Source organism: Acanthisitta chloris, unplaced genomic scaffold (assembly GCF_000695815.1).
Source record: "Acanthisitta chloris isolate BGI_N310 unplaced genomic scaffold, ASM69581v1 scaffold9965, whole genome shotgun sequence".
Classification (NCBI taxonomy): Eukaryota; Metazoa; Chordata; class Aves; order Passeriformes; family Acanthisittidae; genus Acanthisitta; species Acanthisitta chloris.
Genome location: NW_008674332.1, coordinates 1 through 22,681, shown reverse-complemented (window position 1 = coordinate 22,681; position 22,681 = coordinate 1). Strand labels below are relative to the sequence as shown.

The 22,681-nt window shown below is 35.5% G+C and overlaps 1 protein-coding gene across 1 annotated transcript in view; it reads right to left on the bottom strand.

Moving 5' to 3' along the window:
• Positions 1 to 22,646, bottom strand: part of WDR27 (WD repeat domain 27) — a 33,653-nt gene extending 11,007 nt beyond the window's left edge. Inside the window, exons 1-16 of the mRNA XM_009075298.1 lie at positions 22,464 to 22,646; positions 21,476 to 21,617; positions 19,012 to 19,136; positions 18,421 to 18,534; positions 16,326 to 16,377; positions 15,281 to 15,351; positions 14,431 to 14,545; positions 13,014 to 13,146; positions 9,426 to 9,529; positions 8,912 to 8,979; positions 7,858 to 7,991; positions 6,450 to 6,526; positions 4,928 to 5,006; positions 4,337 to 4,408; positions 3,059 to 3,162; positions 2,007 to 2,096 (exon numbers count right to left, since the gene is read on the bottom strand). Of these exons, the coding sequence (XP_009073546.1) occupies positions 2,007 to 2,096; positions 3,059 to 3,162; positions 4,337 to 4,408; positions 4,928 to 5,006; positions 6,450 to 6,526; positions 7,858 to 7,991; positions 8,912 to 8,979; positions 9,426 to 9,529; positions 13,014 to 13,146; positions 14,431 to 14,545; positions 15,281 to 15,351; positions 16,326 to 16,377; positions 18,421 to 18,534; positions 19,012 to 19,136; positions 21,476 to 21,617; positions 22,464 to 22,646 (1,663 nt within the window). The remainder of the gene's footprint in view (positions 1 to 2,006; positions 2,097 to 3,058; positions 3,163 to 4,336; positions 4,409 to 4,927; positions 5,007 to 6,449; positions 6,527 to 7,857; positions 7,992 to 8,911; positions 8,980 to 9,425; positions 9,530 to 13,013; positions 13,147 to 14,430; positions 14,546 to 15,280; positions 15,352 to 16,325; positions 16,378 to 18,420; positions 18,535 to 19,011; positions 19,137 to 21,475; positions 21,618 to 22,463) is intronic.
• Between the last annotated feature and the right edge of the window lie 35 nt (positions 22,647 to 22,681).

Below are 22,681 nucleotides of genomic sequence, written 5' to 3'. Positions count from 1 at the left end.
TGCACATCATAGAAGAAAAGACATAATTAAAGATATCAATGAAATAAATCAGATAGTAGTGCAAAGCCTAAGAAAACTAATAGAACAAAGCCTCTGTCAGAAGAACAATTAAGTAAAAAATCATTTTTTTTTAAGCAAGACAAAGAACTAGTACTTGACATCTGAATTTCTGGCACCAGAAAAATGTTCTCTGTAGTAACATGAAGTTTAATGCAGGTTATTTTACTTTTGTCAGCACAACAAATTGGCTTGAATTTGCAGAGTACTGCAGTATTTTAGGGACTTCTAACATCCTATAAAATAATCATATTTAATTTTATTTTATGGAAAGACAAAGTCTTTTGTCAATAATGTGTCAAAACCTAAACACTGCTTCCTTCATGATTTACAGAGTAACATGAACTAAGGTTTTCTTTCAAATTTAGAAACCCCTCAATTCTAATCTTTTTTTTATCTACTTTCAAATGTCTACTCAGATTAATATATTTTTCTTATTAAAGTCTATGTTTTCTGTTATTTCCAGCACTGAACTAGTCCTTAGATATTAATTAGTATGCAGCAAGTATATGGAGGTGTACATGCAATGAAACCAATGAAATTAGCATCTTCCCCTGAGATGCAACAAAAATAAAACCCAGCTTTTACCGGTCCAAAATCAATGAAGCCTGCATAAAAACAAACTCCAGTGACAAAAATATCCAAAAAAGATTATTTAACAGAACTGAAATGTCACTTTCTGCATCATATAATCTCTACCTTCAAGTAAAAACAGCCTGTCTAAAAGCTTAATAGCATTTCACACAGAGGGGAGCTGGATCTGTGATGCAGCAAACAAACTGCAAAGAGCTACAGAAGACAGAATACATAGTGCAAAATAACTTAATTCACAAATTATAGATAATTTATAGACTCACAGAATAATTTTCCAATGCAACAAGTACTGTATCATTATTTTTAAAGATGCTTTTAACAAGTAAGGGAAAGAAATACAGAATTCTGACCTGTTTTGGTTAATTGCATTTTTCAGAAATCCTGGTCTGCTAAAACAATGTTAAATATATTCCATCTATATGAAATCCTTTTGTACAAATTACTGCTTTTGTTCCAGTACTACCGACATAAAAAAATTTGTCAATAAAACCTCAAAACACAATCCCTGCCTGCATTTTATCTGCTTTGCATTATGAATTTGTTCAAATCAGTCAGTGAACCATGAAGAAAAATATTTTTTAAAGAATATGAACTTGCTATTGTGGAAGAAAAACACCTTATTAATCTGCCACAAAGAATATTTTAATCAATTTCCTCACACAAAAAGGAGAATATCAGTAATTCTGCCTCCTTAAGTTATCACAATGCCACAGCTTCTTCCACTAAATGCAATGAAAATTGCTCAAAAAGAAAACCAGTTTTCAGAAATCAGTTGTCAGTTATTTACTTAGGAATAATTTTCTAAAATAACTTAAAATAGTCTATTTTTAAAACTTGTTAGGGTCTGCTAGTAAAAGACAGTAATCTCCCATTATGAAGTTTCACAGAAAATTCCTTTAGTGGGATTAATTTAGTCTTAACATTTACTGTTATTACAAATTTAACAGATAGTTCTTGTAGAAATTTAGAAATAATTTAGTTTTTAAGACTCTTTTAAAATGCTAAGTAATGCAAGTGTTTGCACAAGCATACACTTTTGCAGATATGGATTTCTCCACAGGAACAATCCCTTTGTTTTAAATAGTTGTTCTTGACAAGTTTGGAGCTGCAAACCAAACACATCCTTGGCCAACTCATCCTAGTCAACTTTTCACCTAATAAACCATTACAATATACTATTGCAATGAATAGTATTGCAATATTCAGAATCCACTCTCCCTACAAGGAGATGATTCAGAATCCCCTCTCCCTTGTTCTTCTCAAGATGATATAAGTGGAGTCTTTTAGTTACTGCACCATTTTACATTAAACTCAAACATGTACTATTTCTTTAATAATACCATTAATAAATTTACCTGTAAAAACATTATACATATCGGTGAGATTGGAACTGAGTATCCGTACAGTGCTGTCAGCCAGGCCACAAGCCAACATCTTTCCATCCCCTATGAAGAAGAGTGTCTAATGATTCACATTTGAAAGCAATGAGGCCCTGATATGCTATTTCTTTTAACCATGAAAATCACGTCACTACAACAAAACACAAACCAGACATTCATTTCATATGTTTAATGCTTTTCTTTGCTAAAAAACACCTTTCCATTTTAAGTGCACATAACTTTCCTAGAAATAAGCTCTCTGAAACCAATTTCTCTCAGGAGCCTTAAATAGTAATTTCTTCCCATTCTCTAGGAAACAGAGAGGTGGATGGAATATGTTGTAGAAAGTTACTGATTGTATGTAATTGCTTTAATTTCTTGGGGATGAAAGTTGTTCTTGTCCTCAAAATATTTATAAAGATATCAATTTTTAAATACTTTGAAAATACTATGGGTTTAAGGGTGCACATTGACAGAATTATACACTTGGTAAAGTGCTTGCTTGCTAATCTAAGAAGTGGTTTCTGCTTATGCATGTATACACTGGAACTGACTAAACCTATCACAGGAGTCATTTTCTCCAAAGCAGTTAAGAAAAATGCCCCTCTTTGGGTTACACAGAAGAATTTCTTTTTTCTGTATTTCAACATATAAAAACTGGATTATATTTATATAAGAAATAGGAGTATTCTCATTCTTTTGAAACAGAACTTCAGTTTTCAAAACACCCTAACAACAGTAAGTAAATGCCTCAGAAAATAAATTCCTTAGTAAAGGAGTACTAATATTCAGGTTGTAGTGGGAAAGTCATAGAACAAATTCAAAAGGAAACAAGACGTGAAGTCATAAATAGAATCCTTTTGCATACATGTTAATAGTTTGCATGATCAAACAGTACATGGTATTGCCAGAAAGTTTTCGGGGAATGTATCTAGTAAATCCATAGTTTTTATACACTATGCCACACCAATTTTGTTTTTCTGACTGCACACAGACACAACTGCACATTTTATAAAGCCTGTACTTACCAGAATGCTGAACACAAAAAATTGGGGTTGGTTTAGAAGTAACAGATACCTCTTTCTTATAGTTGACTGGAGGATAACTTTCCGATGGATATTCTTTATTTTGACTTCAAAGAAGATAAAAAGAGAGAGGGGAAAAAGATATCTAAACCCAGTACATTTTCATTTCAGTTATGAAATAAATGTGCTTTGGGAGCTATTCTAAACATCTTTATATAAATATTTCCTGGAATAATTATGTTACATCCATGATAACATCCAAATGAGTTTTAAATTGCCATACTTAAATTACTCCTATGACTAACTGTTGCAAATTCATTAGACCAAGAATTAACAGACTTGTATAAAAAAATCAAGTTTCTTAAGTTGCGCAGCTATCTAAAAAAAGAATTTAAAGAATGCAAACTCTGCCTTGTTGTGACAAAAAACAATATGCAAATTTAACTAAAAATACCCCCACCAAAACTTAAAATACTAAGTAGCTTAACCTATCATAAAACAGGGCAAACCAAAGTTGAAATTATCTGTAGTGCTCATGTAAAGGCTTACCTATGTGCGCAATGATTACAAAAACTTAGTCTTGAGCTATTACGTGGGGGCTTTTTAACACTTAAACAGATCTTTTTAAAATGAGAAACATTATGGCATTAATCATTCTTTATTTTTATGCTTGTACTTCTTAGAACAAGGACTCTATATAACAGTAAAGAGAAAAAAAAAGTGTGCAACATGCCCATTTAACACTCCACACCAATTAGCATGAAAGTACCATCTCTAGAAAAAAACATTTATTTTTTGTGTCCACAGTGATGAAGATTGCACTGGTCAATTTGTACCATTACGTATACTCTGTTTAAATCCATTAGAGTTACCCTGTATTAGCTTAAGATAAGATGACTTTAGGGGCGAATGAAGCACATGATCTGAAATCACTAAGTCTCACTGTGCCACATTGAGTTCTTTTTCTCACTAAAGCTGCAGCTTAAGAACATGTTAGGACTTTCTTCCAACCATATGTAGACCCTGTTCTTCTTTCTACTGACAAAAATCTATGAAAAGAGGTATGTATATTTTCTTTTATATAAAACAAATTTAATTAGTAGTCTCCCAACCATTTGCTGCAGTCATTTTATAACAAATTTACAAAGCCTTTTAGTTCCAGTGCTGACCATAACTAAAGGTTCCAATGAGAGAAGTAGCTACAAACCATATTTTAAATGGAACTGTAATTACCCACATTTCAATTTGTTCCTCCTCTAATGGAGTTGCTAGGTTACCTACCATTTACAATTGGTCTTCCACTTTGATACATTCTTTTTTTTCAGGTTATTATTTGGAGAAAACATGGTCATTCTACAAGAAAGAAAACAAACTGTCCTATATGAAACATTAAATGTCACATGAGAGAAATAGTTTATTTCAAACAAAAGCAATCCTACTTCCTTCTTACTATTTATCCCTACTGGTAATGACAGTAGGTAAGAGACTGTACACATTGGTGACAAGATAAATTTATAATGATCTAATGCTTGAGTTTGCACTTTGATTTCTGTGAGTTATTTGTTTAATAATACATTCTGAAAGCCAAAATCCATTCAAATACAGTTCTCAGACAATTCTTTCTGCAAGCTGAAGAAACAAGAGTTTAATCAGACATAAGAGTCAGGATGCTTGATAGAGATTTCAAATGGAAGTCAAACAATGCTGTGAAAATTTTGATTTGCAATATATTTTTTACATTATTTTGTTTTATAACCTCTTCAGTGTTTTTCAAGGGTGATTAATTTCACAGTCATGAGACTACATGGATCTATTAAGTGGCAAAATATCATGCACCAATAAAACTGGCAGAATAGTAATACATCTACTCACCGTGGTGCTTCTGTATAGCCTGATGACTTAATTTTATTATGGAAAACCAATGGCTGATCTTTCACTCTGCTTTTCAACCCTATAGTAAAATAATTTAATTTACATTAAAATGAGGTTTTAACATAATGTTTTTAGAGTTAAGGTAGACAGTTAGGCTAGCACAGAAGAAACAGTTGAGGTAAATAGTTGAGGTTTCCTTATGTTACAAAGCACATTTATGACCACTCACTTTAAAATAATAATTACCAAGAAAAGGAAATAAATATGAAATGTTACATTCTATAACATCCCTCCTCCAGTAACATAAATAAGTAGGAACTTCTTTAAACTTTGAAGTAGCAAGAATATTGTTCTGAATTACCTTTTTCATCATTCATTCACAAATGTGTTTTCTAGCTGCCTATTTTGTGCTTAGACTTAGAAGCCTGAAGAGCAGCCTTCAGCTCCAAACTGAATATTAGTATTTCATATCAGCAGAAATAAACTAAAAAAATAAATATTGTGAAGGGAGAAATCTTGATGACATTCCCAGAGAAAAACTTCAGGTGTACAGGAAATGACCTCATAGACACATCTACCTATGCTGAGGACAGAAGTCCCTTCAACTCCTACTAGCTATCCTTTCTCTTTATGTTGCAATGAGGCAGAAAAAAGTCCTTCTTGAGAAGTTCCCAGTACCACTTGCCTTAAGAGACCATAGGATTTCTTTACAGCACCTTATCTATCTGATCATGAGATGTCAACAAAGGTAGCACAGGTGTTAGTGCTGGGTGTCCAAAGCAGCCTGTAACTCTAGCTAAAACACTGTAGATGCATTACCAGAATATCATAAACCACTACAGATAAAACCTTTGACATTGTAACAGGTACAACAAGTGCAAGCAATATAGTAAAAATAGATTATTTCTAATTGTCTACAGCTACCAGCATTTTTACATATTTCCTAAAGAAATGGTGATGAAAACATTATTTTGTAGGTATTTTTTTGGACTTTGCTTTACTGTTTATAACCAAAAAGAGCTACAAGTGCTTCAACAGTAACTGGAAGTCAGATCTTCTATTTTTCAAACAGCAGGACATTGACACAAAAGTCAACTTCCTAAACTTGCAGATAATGACAAAAGACTATTCAGGACAGTAAAATTAACCAAAACAGGTAACAAAAGTTAAGCAAGAAATAACAAATTATGCAGAAAAATATACTGCCTGCTAAGGAAAAAGAATAACTTATGGAAATGTAAACATTCTACACTTCTTAAAATCCACAGAAAGTTCTCAGAGAATTGTTTTTGGAAGAAGAAAAATACATATTAACATAATTTTCAACTCCAAATACATATATAGGCTATGAAATATTACTAGAAGTATAAAATTATTCCCACTAAAATTAAAATATAATGCAATATATATTTCAAACAGAAATCAATATATTGATTGTATTAGGCACAAGCTAGTTGGAAGTCAGTTACTGTCATTAAAAATATAACTTTATGAATTAATTTCAAAACTGGTTTATACTTACCAAGTGTTTTACTAGAAGGTTCTTCCATATTTTTCTTTAAACCTTTACACAGTGGAGAATTTTTCAATAGTGAACACCTAAATTATAAAACCAAGCACAAAAAAATTGGTCAATGCAATGGGTGAAAGTATCAGATTAGGAAAAGATTTCAAAATTCCTTTTTAGATATTTGCCTGCATGTGTGCATATACATGTGTGATAGCAATGAGATTTTAATAAAACCAAATAAGGCTTGATGGGCTAATTAATAGCTCAGATACCCAGCAGCACAGACAAGCCTTGGCCCTGACTAGATTCATCCATCAGAGCCCATTTTTGTGAATATTAACTGATGATTTTAATATAAACACTGAAATATGCACTTCAGTGTATATTGCAGATTTTTTGTCCTCTTCAAGGCATCAGTATTTTCTCATAAATCACAGGGATATAAAGGAGAGGAAAGTAATAGCCAGCAGAGATATGCCAAGGGGAAGCGAATTCATGCTTGATCAACTTGATAAACTTTTATGATAAAATTAGTGGCTTGGTAGATGAGGGGAGAGCAGTGGATATTGTCTACCGTAAGATCCTCAGAGAGAAGCTAATGAAGTATGGGCTGGATGAGCCCACAGTGAAGTGGATAGAAAACCAGATGAATAACCAGGCCGAGACAGTGATGATCAGTGGCTCAAAGTTTCGTTGGAAGACAGTAACTAATGAAGTACTGTGTGGATCAATACTGGGCCCAATTCCATTCAACATCTGCACTAGTAACCTGTATGAAGGAGCAGAGTGTACCTTCACCGTGTTTGCTGATGACACAAAATCAAGAAGAGTGTCTAAAAGAGCAGAATGTTGTGCTGCCATCCAGAGAGACATCCATTTATGGAGAAATGGGCTGACAGCAACCTCGTGAAGTTCAACAAGGTGAAATGCAGTCTGCACCAGAGGACAACGCCATGCACCAGTACATGGCTGTCAGGCAGACTCTAGAGCCAGGCTCTGCACCCAGTGCCCAGTCACAGGACAAAAGGCAATGTGTGAAAACTGAAACATGGGAGGTTCTGGCTGAACACCAGGAAACACTTCTTTACTGTGAAGGTGACTCAGCAGTGGCACAGGTTACCCAGAGAGGTTGTAGTGTCTCCCTCCCTGGAGATACTCAAAAGTGTTTTGGATGTGATGCTGGGCAACTGACTCCAAGTGGCTCTGCTTGAGCAGGGCAGTTGGACAAGATAACCTGCACAGGTGCCTTGCAACCTCAACCATTCTGTAATCCTGTGATTTCTCTCCCTCTTATAAGTAGTAAAAAGAAGTAAAATAAAACCATGTCAACAGCAGTGTACAAAACCAAGTGATTCACTTCAGTGCCAGATAAACAAATGCATAACACGACACAGAGAAAAAACATTTAATTATTCTGTACCTGGCAATAACCGATAGACTGTTCTCATTTCCATGTGGGAGAAAATCACTGTGCTGAGTTCTCACCAATGCAGCAAGGTTAACTTCCAATACAGCAACCATATCTTCAAACATTGAGGTGATCAAGCATAAAACCTGCAGCAATTATACCATAAAATAACCATTTATTTTATAATTTAAGCTCCAATTATAAAGAATTTATAATGGAAAACAAAATCATTTTCTGTAATTTGTGAAAAATAGTCAAAAATGGGTTCAGCCTTGAAGAAAATTAAGCAGTAAAGAGTGGTTAATGTCGTCCTTCAAAAATATGCTTATGCTGCTTGAATAAATGTCTTAACAGACATGGATACCTAGCAGTCACAAAAATGCCAATACCTTCTACAATAGAGATATTTCTGCAGGAAGAGAGGTGAGAAAAGAAGTATACATGGAAGAAAGATTGGCTTCAGCAATGTGCTGAGAACATACTAAAAGCTGAATTTAAAACAAAATCTCTAAAGCAAAACACTGCTATGTTAAATATGTAGAAAGGTCTAGATTGAGCGGTAGGAAAACTGCAACATCAAAAATGGAATGTACAGACAAGAATGCTTTCCATTTCCCTGAAATCACTTCCAGTGACTTTCCACAGAAATTTTCTCACAACTCAAATAGTTTTCACGGACTTCTTGGAATGTTTCAGAAGTAGTTCATCCTAACATTTGTTTCAGAAATAAGGTATCACAATGTGTTTATCTTTCTTCCCATAAGAGATTGGTTCTGCTTCCCCAGTGGTGATTCTTGACATTCAAGGTACACACTGAAACTTTTCCTTATTAATTACTATAGACTGTATACAAGTTGTGAGAGCTTTAAAGCTTCTCAGCTACTTAAACTAGTGGATTCCATACAGAAGAATCAATCCACTCCAAAGAAATTACTATGTAACTCACATCAACACAAACAAATGTATACATTAATCTGTAAACTAAATGCGTAACTAATACTTATTGAAAATAACTTGAAGTGTAAACACTCAGTGTTTCAATGTTCAATGTTTAGTGTGTACTCACCTTTCCATTAACTGCCTTCCTTGTTAATGCACATGATCTGGCAAAACGAATGCTGAGGTCACTGTAATCTTTATCAAAAAGAACATTGTGCTATGAAATTATAATTACATTTCAGAAGAAAAAACTATCATCTCTAAGGCAGGAAAAAATACTCATACTAATTTGACATGACTGTAATCCACTGTCTTCAGTGTATATCCTTCTAGCTTACCCCCACGTTATAAAGCAGGGCTAGAATAACATCTTTGTATTTAACACTCATGAACTACAAAATCAAATAAAAATTCATTGCTAGACACTACCCAAATTTAGTGCCAACACATCTTACGAAAGTCATCAGGGCCAGGAAGACATGAAACATTAATTAGAAAAAAAACAACATAAAACCCACTTGGTTTCTCTTGTATTCTGCTATTTCACAAACTAATTCTTATACTGTTATACAGACTTGTTATTAACAGATAACAAATTAAAGCAATCACATATAGGGTAGTCATATAACTTATAAACATACCTTTGTAAGATAAAAAAGCTTCTAATTCAAAGTTTTCCAAATTAATTATTAACAAGCCAGTAGAGGTTCCTATCCAAAAATAGCTAGTATTTAGGGCAGAATACCTATTAAAAAGAAGGAGAAAAATATGTCTGAGAATGATAAAGAAGCTTTTCTTATTACCATACAACACACAGCAATTGAGGTTTTTTAATACTTGTTGTCCAGTCCCAGTACAATAATTATAAACCATACAAACAAGCAAAAAATTTACAGCATTTAAAAAAAAATTTTATCTCAAAGTAAAAAGTTTCAATCAAAGTTGGTGAAGTTTTGAAAACTAACAGCAGAACACAATTGTTGATTTTATGTAAGTCCATATGACAAGTCTAAACAGCACAGGAAATACTTTTCTTCCAAAATTACTGTGGTTTGTAAGAGTTGGGAGATGCTGTAAAAGCACTGGATATATAAAGAGTAAATTCAAACAAAGAGGCAAATCCACATATAGTCTTAACTTTTACCACATCTAATATGAACACTCAAAGAGCAGTGAAATTCAAGGTACGTTTGTACACAATTAAAGTTCAAGAGAAAAGCCAGAACAAACTAAGGGGGAAAAACCTAGGCGAGCCTGGAATGTCTGTCTCAGCCTGTACTTAGTGGCTGCAGTACTGCAGTTAGGTAATGAAATCCAGCTCTTGTAAGCACCACAGAGTAAACCAACTGGTTACAATTTCAGTCAACACCCTCACAGAAGAAAAATGTTATTTTGCAAAAGATGATTATAATAAAATAACAGTTGTCATTCTCAAAAACCTAAAAATGTTTGGATGCCACAGTAAATAAACATTGACATCAACATTTTAATAAATTTTCATGCTAGGCGTGAGTAGACTTCTCAGTTTGATTTGTAAAGTTAGACCACAAGAGTTGAAGCAAGGATATGGAAAATTATGAAGCTGAAACTTGGTATGAGAAGACTCATGACAGTGGCTGAATAAATTTTTTTCTTAAAATAAAATACAACAACAAAAACACACACAAAAAAAAAACACCAACCAAGAAAAAAAACCTAAACATATACAGTAAAATACTCTAAGAAGCAGACTGTAATAGATATTTTAAATTCTGTTTTGTGATACTTTTACATGACATGAATAGTTTTATTTGCATTTTGTACCACATTCTTCATTGCAATAACAGCCTGATTTAATTTGCAAATTCTTTGAATTATTTATCAAGAGGTGTTACTTATGAAGTTATTGTGAAAAATATCATGTGATATATATAGGAAGTTTATCTCACACCCACTTTACAAGAATAAAATGACACTCATTGTGATGAAATTATTCAATGTCAGAAAGTTTAGGGATGTGTTAGACCCATAACATTTTGGACATCAGTGCTGCAAAGAAACATTTCCTTGTGGCATTTCATTGCAGGCAGGAAATGTGGTAAAGCAGGGGTTACTCAATTGTTCAGGTAAGTCTGAACCACCTGCTAAAATCAACACACAGCATTTAAAAATTAAATCCAAAAATATTTATAAGTACAAAACTCTCGAACCAAATGATAATGAAATTGGATTAATAATAAGAATTTAATGGTCACAGTCATTTATATGCAGAATAAAACCTCCAGCTGTGGTGTGAGAGCTGAAAGAACAAATAGTCCTTAGACAAGGCAACAACAGGTAGGTACTGGAAAGTGATGTTATCTCAATTCTTAAAATTATATCAACTAACCTATTACTGTGAATCCATTTCAGGCAACCATGCCCAAACAGCAGATTGAAAAAGAAACTAGATTGAATTTCAGAAAAAAGTTCAAAAGCAAATTTAAAAAATGTTACACAAAACACGCCTTATACAAGGTATAAACTATTTTATCTAGAAGTGTAGAAATAACTTGTTCATGGGCTATAATTTGCTATCCAAGAAGGGAACTTGATAGTGCCTGACCATAGAGGATCAGAATAAAAAAAACATACTAAAAGGTAGTAACTGTACATGAAAAGTGGGTAGTACAGAGTAGAAGCAAAATGGAATGAGTCAGTTCCTGGAACAACTTAACTAGGCACATGGTGGATTCTTTATCACCAGAAAACCAGTCATATTTAAAGATGTGCTGTAGTTCAAATAATACCCACAGTTCTGATGAAGACAACATTTTTATACTTCAAGAGTGGCATTATACAACTAATAAGACTAACTAACTAACTAACTAACTTCTCCCCTATGAAGACAGGCTGAGGAGGTTGGGGCTGTTCAGCCTGGAGAAGGTTGCGTGGAGACCTTATAGCAACTTTTCAGTATCTGAAGGGGCTACAGGGGAGCTGGAGAGGGACTCTATATTAGGAACTGCAATGGTAGGACAAGGGGTAATGGGTTCAAATTGAAGGAGGGGAAGTTTAGATTAGATACTAGGAAAATGTTTTTTACTGTGAGGGTGGCGAGACACTGGCACAGGTTGCCCAGGGAACTAGTAGATGCCCCAGACCTGGCTGTATTCAAAGCCAGGTTGGATGGGGCCTTGAGCAACCTGGTCTGGTGGGGAGGTGTCCCTGCCCATGGCAGGGGGTTGGGACTAGATGATCTGTAAGGTTCATTCCAACCCCTCAAATTCTATGATTCTATACCTATAATAATTAATCTTTTGGCCTTAAAGTACTGACATTCCGTTAAAGTTTGCCTGAGGTGTGCATCTTAAAAACCAGCACTTCCTTCCTCTCAATGCTAGTCCTTCTTAAAATGCAAGCATCATGAAAATAACTGTTAATAATTACTTGCATTTGACATAAAGACAAACAAAATTATCCAGGACTGCTGGATATTTTGTTTTTCCTCTGTTTGTCAAATGTTGTTTATATATCTAACCAGAGAGTAATCAGATACACTGTATAACCCACCATAGGAGAAAGTGTTATACAAGAATTTCTTAAAACATGATGTGGGCAAGAATTTTACACAAATGACAGTTAAAAAACCCAACAAAACAAAATTCTTCTATGAGACAGTTCTCGTGGCAGTACTCTGAACTGAGACCCAGGTTCCTGATAATACGTTTAAGCTTCTCTTCAGGAAAAAAATGCAATGTAAGAATTATTTTTACCTGGCCAAGCAATCGCAAGGGAAGGAGTAAGAAATCATGCTCTGAAATGTCTGTCTATGACAGAATTTTGGCTGGAGCAGGTTGTGTAGTTCAAAAACTGCTTACATTTGGAAGGCAAACTGATGGGCACAAAGTGGGTGCATCAGACTTATTTCTTCAGAAAGCAAATTCAAAATAAATTTGGCTTCTGAATTACTTTTTAACTCCTCTTTCCTGATCACCTGGGATCAATAGATGCTAAAATAGATATTCCCAATGACATTTTTATAAAATGATTTCTCAGAATATAAACCAGTTCTATCTTTGTATCAGTTTGTGTATATTATCTGCTTAAGAGTAGGCCACCAAAACATGCACATCACTAAAATATTCTTTGATTTTCCTATTGCATCTTTAAAAAAAATATTAAGTTGCATTAAAAATAATCCAAGAACCAACAGGAACTCCTAGGAATAGATCCAAGCCAAATACTAGGTGGTATTTTACAGGACTTACATGTTTTCTTCATTATGGAAACATACTGAAAAGTCACAATGTTCAATTAAGAGGACAGGCAATGATGTTTCCACTGATCCTTCTGGTGCCATGTTGTCAGTTTTACGAAGTTTGGAAGTATTTTGCCCTTCACCTAAGAAAGACAATCAACAATACTAGGTATCAACAGAGCAATGAAATAAAGGAAACAGGATTTAAGAGAGAATTGGAATCAGTTAAATAGTATAAACTAAGACCACACTCAAAAACCTTCTATTTCAAAAGATGGATATATCCTAAGAGTCAGACCTCTTGAAATAGCTTTCCTTATTATTATGGGTTTTTTTCCAAATGTCTTCTTTCAAACATCTAGAGATAAAATCCAAAGAGCCTATTTATGGACTGAAAAAGAGTTTGCAGAACTTAGGTGTGTTTATTGCAAAAAGTGACACTGACATCCAACAATCCTTAAATATGCTGGGTACCTTTCCTTAGCCTGAATATTCCCTTGATACTGAAGTTACAACATAATCCAAAAATAAAATGAAAATTTACCTCAGTTTCATCTTCCCAAGGAGTCTCCAATCCAATATGCATGTGCAATTCACATTTAAAAACTATTAGCATCTAATTCAGCATTAGGCACAGACATTACATCACTCTTTAAAACACGAAAGTGACATCCATATATTTTAAATAATAACAAGAAATGTAGCAGTCTTTCTCCTTAGGTTAGGACTTTGGGATTATTGAAGCTGGGCCGCTAGGTAACTGGTCATTGAGCCAGAAAAAGAGCAAGCAAGGGAAACTAGATCTCCCTTTCCCTGAGAAAAATCTCTCTTGCTTGCCTTAGAAGGACCTCAACCCACTTCAACTGGTGTGCAGGTAGTCTGAATGCCTGATCCTCAGGGATGCAGGGAGGATCCATGGATCCTCAAGAGATCAAATGCCTAAGATGTGTAAACTGGTTTGATAGTTCTCTTGTTCTGCCTTGGGGTCACTCCAATATGGAATTAAATAAACAAATATATAAATAAAAATGGCAAAAATAAAGAGATTCCTAGAAGTTTCAGACTTAACTGAGAAATGGCACTCCATTTAGACAAGGGATTAATTTTTAGGCACAGGTTCTGTTCTCACTGAAGCCTTAGGCAATGACTTCAATCAAAAACAAATACTTAATAGCTCACAACAGGGAATGTTTTATAAGCAAATTAATTTCCCAAGATTTTATTACAGACATACGTGCATAATTCTTTCCACATAAGCCAATACCCCACTGCCTATCAACTTCAGTAAGAATTCATGCCACAGTCTGACTCGTAACTCTATCACGTAAAAGAAATTCCCATAGTGTAAAAAGGACACATATAGTGTGTCCTTTTTAAAATAACAACTACAATATACCATAAACAGCAGACTAGAAGCACTGCACTACCTAGTTCCTTTCCAGATTTCCACAACTTATTACAGAATTTCGCTTGCTCTTTCTTTAAGTTGATATGTGTTATGCAACGATAATTATGATCACTGATGAGACTGAAGATCCATAGCTGCAAGAAAAAGAGAAAGCAATTGGAATAACCTTTTGGCACTAGATATAAAGCTCACATGAATACAAGCTAAAGATCCATAAAGTAACTCATGAACTTTTGTATCTTGCATCTCACCTTGAACAAGAACTTAAATTATATGCATTGCTAAGATTATTAAAGAATTTATTCAATATTATCAAGAGCGGCAATTATCAATTTGAACTGCACACCTAATTTCCACATGTTTACATCTTTGAAAAAAACTCCTCATAGACTATTTCGCACAATGAAAAATCACGGGTAACCTCCGTGTCATTGCTCACTGGGTCATGTAGTTAAATTTTATTTACACCTTTCTCTTCTTAGACGCCACTATAGTTAAGCCTTTGGTTTTCTTCACAATTCACCAAAGAGTAACACTGAATGAAAACATCTGGAAAATCTCTTATAAACATGTCCTTGATGTTAAGGAAGAGGTGAAATGCATATTTTTCTTTTAAGTGTACTCTTTTTACAAAATCACTGATGGTGCTCTTAAAAACTTTTCTGGTTTTGAGGAAGAAGTTTGATCTGTAATAGAGGTCCTATATACCATTTATGATTTATGCTCAAAGCACTGAATTATGCTTACTAAAATCACTATTGTAATGGTTCAAAACTCATATGCAGCTCGTGAAGTTTTTTTATAGACAGAAACATTAATAACAGTTGACTGTTTTGACATAGAGACTAAGTTTAATGGGTAATTTTTACCTGTCCCTCACCACATCCAGTGATAATCTGTTTGTTTTCTTCATCAACTAGCAGACTTAGCAAAGGAAATGCTGCTTCAAAAAAACAAAAATAAAAGAATTCCCAGAGTAAACACATATCAGATATTTAATTAAAATTCATTTAATTAAAATGCATGATTCATATTGAGTCCTCCTTTTCATAAAGACGAGGGGAAAATAACCCTTACTGCAGTTCTTATGCTTGTTCTTATTCTCATGGCCTTGCACCTGCAAACCCTGATATTGTGGTTACTGCAGGTTTTCACGAAAAACAATTGCCACAGGGAAACAGGTGGATTCACCCTTCTACCTCTCCTTTCTTATCATGTGGTTTTAGCTTTTAATTTACATAAGGTTATCCAACAAAATGTACATACAAAGCTTAACAACCAATCTTCATGCAACTCATGTCCCCAAAGTGTGTTCCAATCACGACTCACAGCACCACAAGGAGCAGCAATCAAAGGGTGTTTTGAGCAGGTCCTGTTGAAAACTATAAGGTTCCCGTAGGAAAAGTGCTTTAAAGGAGGGGTCCCTGCTACACTGGAGCCAACACTTGCCCTCCTCTTCTCTCCTTTTGCTATTGTCATTCCACAAAAGTAACTTTCACTTTTAAAGTCAATATATGCCATCAGCTGCAGATGCTGCTAATAAATCTACATATGGTGTAGTATTTCCTTCCATGTCATGCACATAACTTGAAAGAAAACAAGCACACAGCACTCAGACAGTGGAATTCTACCTACAAACCAAGAGAGCCCCACTTGTGTATCTCAGTAAGTGGCAAGTTACACGCACACCCTGAACAAAAAGAGTTTTTATGGAAGTACACACCAGGAAATCCACTTTAAAGGAAAATATATTTCCTATTGGCTTTAAAAGATAATATGTTTGCTGCTACCTAATCTACTAGAATTATTTTCACTAAATCAGCTAAATACTTCTATAATAATCGTGTATTATTGTTTAGAGACAGGATTTTTTTTTTGCTATGAAAAACACACATATAAAAATAGAAAACTTACATGTTATTATGCCTGACTGATACATTAACTTTCCGGTAGAATAGTCCCACACCTTTAGATTAAAAAAAAAAAAAAAGAAAGAAATATAGGTATCTGGATCTGTAAGGAAAACACAACCTTCACTGGCCATCATGTGGTGACAACAGAGAAATGCAGTCATTGAAAGGGATGTCCTTTGGTTTTTCTTCAGCACTTGTTTCCAGCTATGGAGGGCTTTGTTTAATTAATAAGCATCCATGGTGAAAAAGGTGCAACTCTTGTGGTATGGATATATGAAGTAATTAGAAGTACTTGTTATCTTTGCTTAGGCTGATATCTTAGTGATTTAAGCTAAATTAATGAAAAGATATACTTGAACCAGTTCTAGATTTCACACAGGGAGCTTGTATAATTTCACAATTTCCAGATTAGGCTCTGGGATAAGAGGTCATTATTAATACTAATGTTACTTATTATGATCTATAGATCCACATACAAGTCAACTTTCATTATTGACAGGTTTCTAAGATGCATGCTATGCTTAATAGTTGATAAAGAAAGTTAAATAAAACCAAATGTTTCCTCTCATGTTGTTATTTTTATGAGCCTTTCTCTCCACACATACTTACACTGCATTTATCATAGCTGTCATATCTGGGACTAAAAATTCACAGCCAAACAGTCCCTTTTTTCTGAACATGACTGTGAGCTTCTGTTAAGATCCCAAGTTTTTCTCTTTGTTTATGATTCTCTCTGAATGTAAACATCATTTTACTGAAAAGATGTTTCCTAAGACCTAATTTTACAAACTTATCTGAAGAGATCACCATCTATTTCTGAAAAAGGACCAGGGGAGTGTTAGGTTTTGGACATGGCAAATCCTACAATCCCAGGAACCAACTGTCATAGACCCCAGCAAGGCTGCTCTCAGAGAATTACCCCTGACCTGAAGAATCAGGCAGAGAAAATAAAATTGAAGACTTGCTTACTGAATTATTTTAGAGACCTGCAAAATATTTTCATTTGATTGTCATTTAAGTCCCAACATTCTTTAAGTTTAAAAAAGCTAAAAAATTTATTCACTAGAATTTTGCATAATTTATCAAGTCTTCATTAAATTATTATGAAGAAGCATATAGATCTTTTCTCTAGTCATTTTTACAGAGAGGAAAGGAAAGGAAAGGAAAGGAAAGGAAAGGAAAGGAAAGGAAAGGAAAGGAAAGGAAAGGAAAGGAAAGGAAAGGAAAGGAAAGGAAAGGAAAGGAAAGGAAAGGAAAGGAAAGGAAAGGAAAGGAAAGGAAAGGAAAGGAAAGGAAAGGAAAGGAAAGGAAAGGAAAGGAAAGGAAAGGAAAGGAAAGGAAAGGAAAGGAAAGGAAAGGAAAGGAAAGGAAAGGAAAGGAAAGGAAAGGAAAGGAACCCACAATCTTTGATATAGCAAGTTTTAATTTTACTTTAGCTTGTAGAACCAAATATTGGGAAAAATTATTTAGAATAATTTCGAGGACAATCAGTAGCAGATTAAAATGTATCTAACTAGGGTACCCATTCCAATATCTCCAAAAAGACACACCTAGGTTCACTCAGGCTCTTCATTTCCCCTTAAGGTCTAAGTTGTCTACAACTGTCATCATGTGCAGCAGCAGATCCATGGCATCATAGTATAAAAATGTTGTCTGGCAAAAATCCTACCAATATGTAATAACTCAGCCACCACACAGAATAACCCAAACCAATATTCCCAAAAGGGAAAATTCAAACCAATGTCAGCAGACTCAAAGGGAAATAATTGCTTTCAGTTCAACATAAGTGAAACACTTCAGTTACAACCAAACTGATCAAAATATTTTATTTCTATTTGTCAAATTATAATAATGACCAAAGTTAACAGTTCACTGTGGAAAGCTTTGAATATACAAACCCTGCATTGTTCTTTAAAAAAGAGTAATTGATTTTTACAATCATTGCCCAAGCAACTCTAACAGCAATGCCCTCATCCCTGTAAAGTCAAAGAGGTTTCTTGCTTAATTTTCAGAAAATATTTACAGGGAAAAAAAGATTACTTCACATCTTCACTAAATAATAATTTTTTTTAAGTTCAGTTCTAAAATTTCCTTGCCTTAAAGGTTCTGTCTTCTGACACTGATATGAGCACACTTTTCTCCCACGTGCAAAACTCAGCAGCAGTCACTGGAGCCAGGTGGCCATCCAATTCAGCTAGTATAGCTTCATTCTGTGATCAGTCAAGTCAAAAATAAAAACAGATTAGATTTCAAACTAAAATTGACAATTATGTAAATGTTTTAATAATTAATAACTGTTGCTAAACATTGTCAGATTTAGTTTCAAAGTATAATTCAACCATATTTTTCTTATAGAAACTGCAGCCCTGTATATCATCCTGCTGGCAAAGCCATGATGCATTACATTTGTGTCTTCAGAATGAATGATACAGGCATAATTTTTCAGATGACATAAGAATTTTTCTTCTTCTAAGTTACTGAGCTATTGTTTTATTTCAGCTTCTTTCACCTAGTCTTCTATCTGGTATATGATGTATTATCAAGCATAAGTTCATACTTATTTTAAGAGATAAAATGAATGCTTTTGCTTAATTATACTAACATTTCTGTATCGTGAAAGTAAAATATTTGAAAGTGAATAAGTTAAAGAAATACCAGCATCATGGCTACAAAGGATGGTATCTCACCTTTGCACTTAACATGTAGATCTGATTTCCAGCACATACTGCCACTTGTTGATCATCTGGGCTAAATCTTACATGAAGAACCATTCCCAAAAGAGTTCCTATAACAATTCCTCGAGGTGTAAACCCTGCAGAAAATTTATTGTTAATAAGATTCAATGAAATATAACACCCTGGTGTAGTGATATTCTTAGAAACTTTGCATAATAGATATCTAACCACAGAGCCATCCCAGTTTCTGTCACGAGTAGGTGCAGAAAAACAGAGTATAATTACACCAAGGTATTGGAAAGAAAAGCACAGAACTATGTGCCAGCAGAATTCCTCCATCTGACTTGTTGTCTAGACATGATCTGGTACTCTTTGAGATATCAATAATGCCCACCAAATCATGCTTCCATTGAAGATTGCCAGGGAGAGGATTTTTGGAGTTGGGTGATGTGCCCATGGAACCCAGTAGTGCCATGTTCATTTTGGAGGTAAGAAATCCTGACTGAAGCTCATCAAAACAAGGCTTTGAAAAATACTTCTTCTGGGAGAATATGCCAGCCACTCAGCCAAAAGGTTAAGTGGGACTTTCCTTCTCTTCTTTTAATTCTTCTGTGGGGAAAGACTGAAAGAGGAAGTATACATCATTACAGAGTCGGGTAAGACTAGTTTTGAGAACAGGTCATGTTTTATCCCTCTCTTCATGGTTTCATTCTGGTCATCTCACTGGTTCAAGCAGACTGGTTTGTGCAGATCCCTGTTTAATGATGCAACCTTTAATGATGCGAGGGCAGTTTGGACATCTAATTAAATTTTAGGCTTTCATAGGGAACAAGTTAACTAGGGTACAGGCACAACAATTACAGGTGTTCCATTCAGGGTTTCATCTGAGATGCCATGGAATGTTTTTACAATCGATTAACAGCTCAAGATATACCAGGATGGAGAGATGGATCCCACAAAGAACTCCTTAACTACTTTGTTACAGTTTATAAGAATATAGTCTGAGAAAATATGCCAAGAATGTGCAGACAACAGCCTGATGAGACAAAGACTATACAGCATCTACTGAAGAGCCCATAGATGGAGAGAAAAAGACAATGAAAAACCCAGCAGTGGAGAATATGGCTGTCAATTGTCTTTGTATTAAAACTACACATACTGTTTCTGTCTGCCATTGTCTATTCCTATCTTCCTTTTTTGTTTCCTCCAAATTCATAATCATATTTTATTCCCACTTCCTAAAGGACCCCTTGATTCTGTGTCATGTTTACATGGATTAAAATGTAATAATGACATTTATTATAAAAAGCACTTAAATTGTACACATTTCTTCACAGCACTATTTTTCATAATATGTAGGTTTGCTAATTCAAAGTGGAGTACAGTACAAGAGAACTCCCTCACATTAAGTAATAGGCAAATCTCTAACTACAGGCAACAAGAAGAAAACTTTTAATACCATTGAACAATGCCATGCAACTTTCAATATTGACACCAAAGTGGCACTGTAATACCTCTCAGTTATCATGCCATAACAATACATTTTGGACAGAGTGTCACTGGGAAACCAGTAAGTTATGACTCTGCGGCTCTTGCTCCTGGTTGTTTTTTTTCTTTCATTGTTCCTCTAATTTACAATCTATTTAAGCTTGAAGAGGGGTTAACACTGCTCCCTGGAATCTAACTCCATTTGTTAAGGTTCCAAACCAAGATGGTAGTCAGGATACTAACAGTCCCTGTGTTATACTCTCACACCTCTCTTTCAGTCATGCGCTCTCCTCCCAAATCAGATACTTGCCACACATGACAACAGGCAAAAATACTTGCCACACATGACTACAAAGACAGAAAGAGAGGCAGGACCAGACAAAGCAGGATGCAAAACACTAATTCCACAGATACTCCAGGCAAGGTATCATTCACTTATTCTGGCATTGCATGTTTAATCCCGTAGTGCTGCTTTGATGAAAATTTTTTTCTGCCCGTTTTACTCCAAGGTGGTAGAACGCCAATGCCCCCGCAGTGCTCCCCCGAGTTTCCTCTGCGGTTGCTGTCGGGCGTTTGTCCCGCACAGCACCTCGGCCAGCTCCCGGGGCCTGCAGCCCCCGGCCCGGCACTCCCTCCGCCTGGGCTCCGTGGTTGTTAATGCGGGGTTTTCTGATAAGGTACGATGACCTGACAGGCTGGGCTACTGGCCTGGTTCAGCTTGGCATTGCTGAAGATGTGCACAAGAGAAATAAAGCATTACTATCACTGTTACAGCTGCTGAATCTGGGTGGCTAACACATCCTTCCCAGAAATAACAATCTTGTTACAGAAGGAGCAGTGGGACAAAAGGAAGTGCTGGAAGTTGACTTCCAAAGGTGGCCACTGCTCAGAGACTGGCTGGGCATTGGTCTGAGTGACAGTGAATGATTGCCTTTGCATCACTTCTGGGTTTATACATATAAATAATATAGTATAAATAATACACTACCTTCTTGCACCTTCTGTGTGCATTCATCAATATTCCACACTATCACACGTTCACGAGAGGCAGAGCAGAGAAGAAGTGGATTGATTTTACTTCCAAATGACAATGCAGAAATTGAGTGATGATGCCCTGACAAACGCAATGGCTGACAAATGTAGATAAAGAAGAGTTAAATGAATCACTTCAAACAAAGATTATGAACAAAATTAGAAATGGATAATGTACATGCAATCAACAAAACAATAATTTTTCTGCATTGTTTCAAAATTACATAACCAGCTACAATATAGCTGTCCTGAGTTTGGCTGGGATGGAGTTTACTTTCTTCATAGCAGCTTTCATGGTGCAGTGCTTTGGATTTTGTGATTAAAACAGTGATAATAACACAGCAATGTTTTGCCTGTTGCCAAATGCTGCTTGCACAACATCAAGGCTTTCTCAGCTTTCCCACTTTTTCCCACCGACCCATCCCTAGAAAACAGACAGAAGATGCACAAGAGGCTGCAAAGGGACACAGCTGGAACACGTTTGTCAGTTTGCTGCCATATGACATTTTGCTCAGCAATAAAACCCGAGGTATTGGATGAAGAAGGTGTTGGGGCCTGGGATACTGTCTTCTAAGGTGGCTGTTGCTCAAAGCCTGTACTGGGATTGGTCTTGCTGCGGGTATTAAGATACTGTCTTTGTACTGTTTCTTTCTCTGTCTTCCCTCCACTCATTAAAGTATCTTTTTCTCGACCTGTGACTTCTTCCCGCTTTTGCCTGCTGGGAAGGAGTGAGGAGGAGACTGGGTGATGGATTAGCTGCCTGCCAGGGTCAATCCACCACAACAGCTTGTATTATTCTTATCACAACAACAAAGCCCATAACAAACGCTAGAATCTTTCCAGCATTACAGTGAAACCTGATACTTCTACATTACCCTCAAGTATTTTATTTATATCTCCTTTTAAGCCGTAGCAGTCGATGAAGGGATATAGTCTGTCCTTACCTGAGCAGTGGCTGTGTTCCAGACGCACAGCTCGCTGCAATCCACGGGGAACGCGCAGTGGTGGCGACTGCACGCCAGCTGCACGAGGGGCTCTGGCAGTTTGACTTTAAACGCTCGTTTTTGGCAGACAACGTCAGGATCGCGGCTTCCTCCAGAGGAACACTGCCCCCCGGCGCCTTCCATCCCGCGGGGCGCAGGGTCCCGCGAGCAGGCGGAGC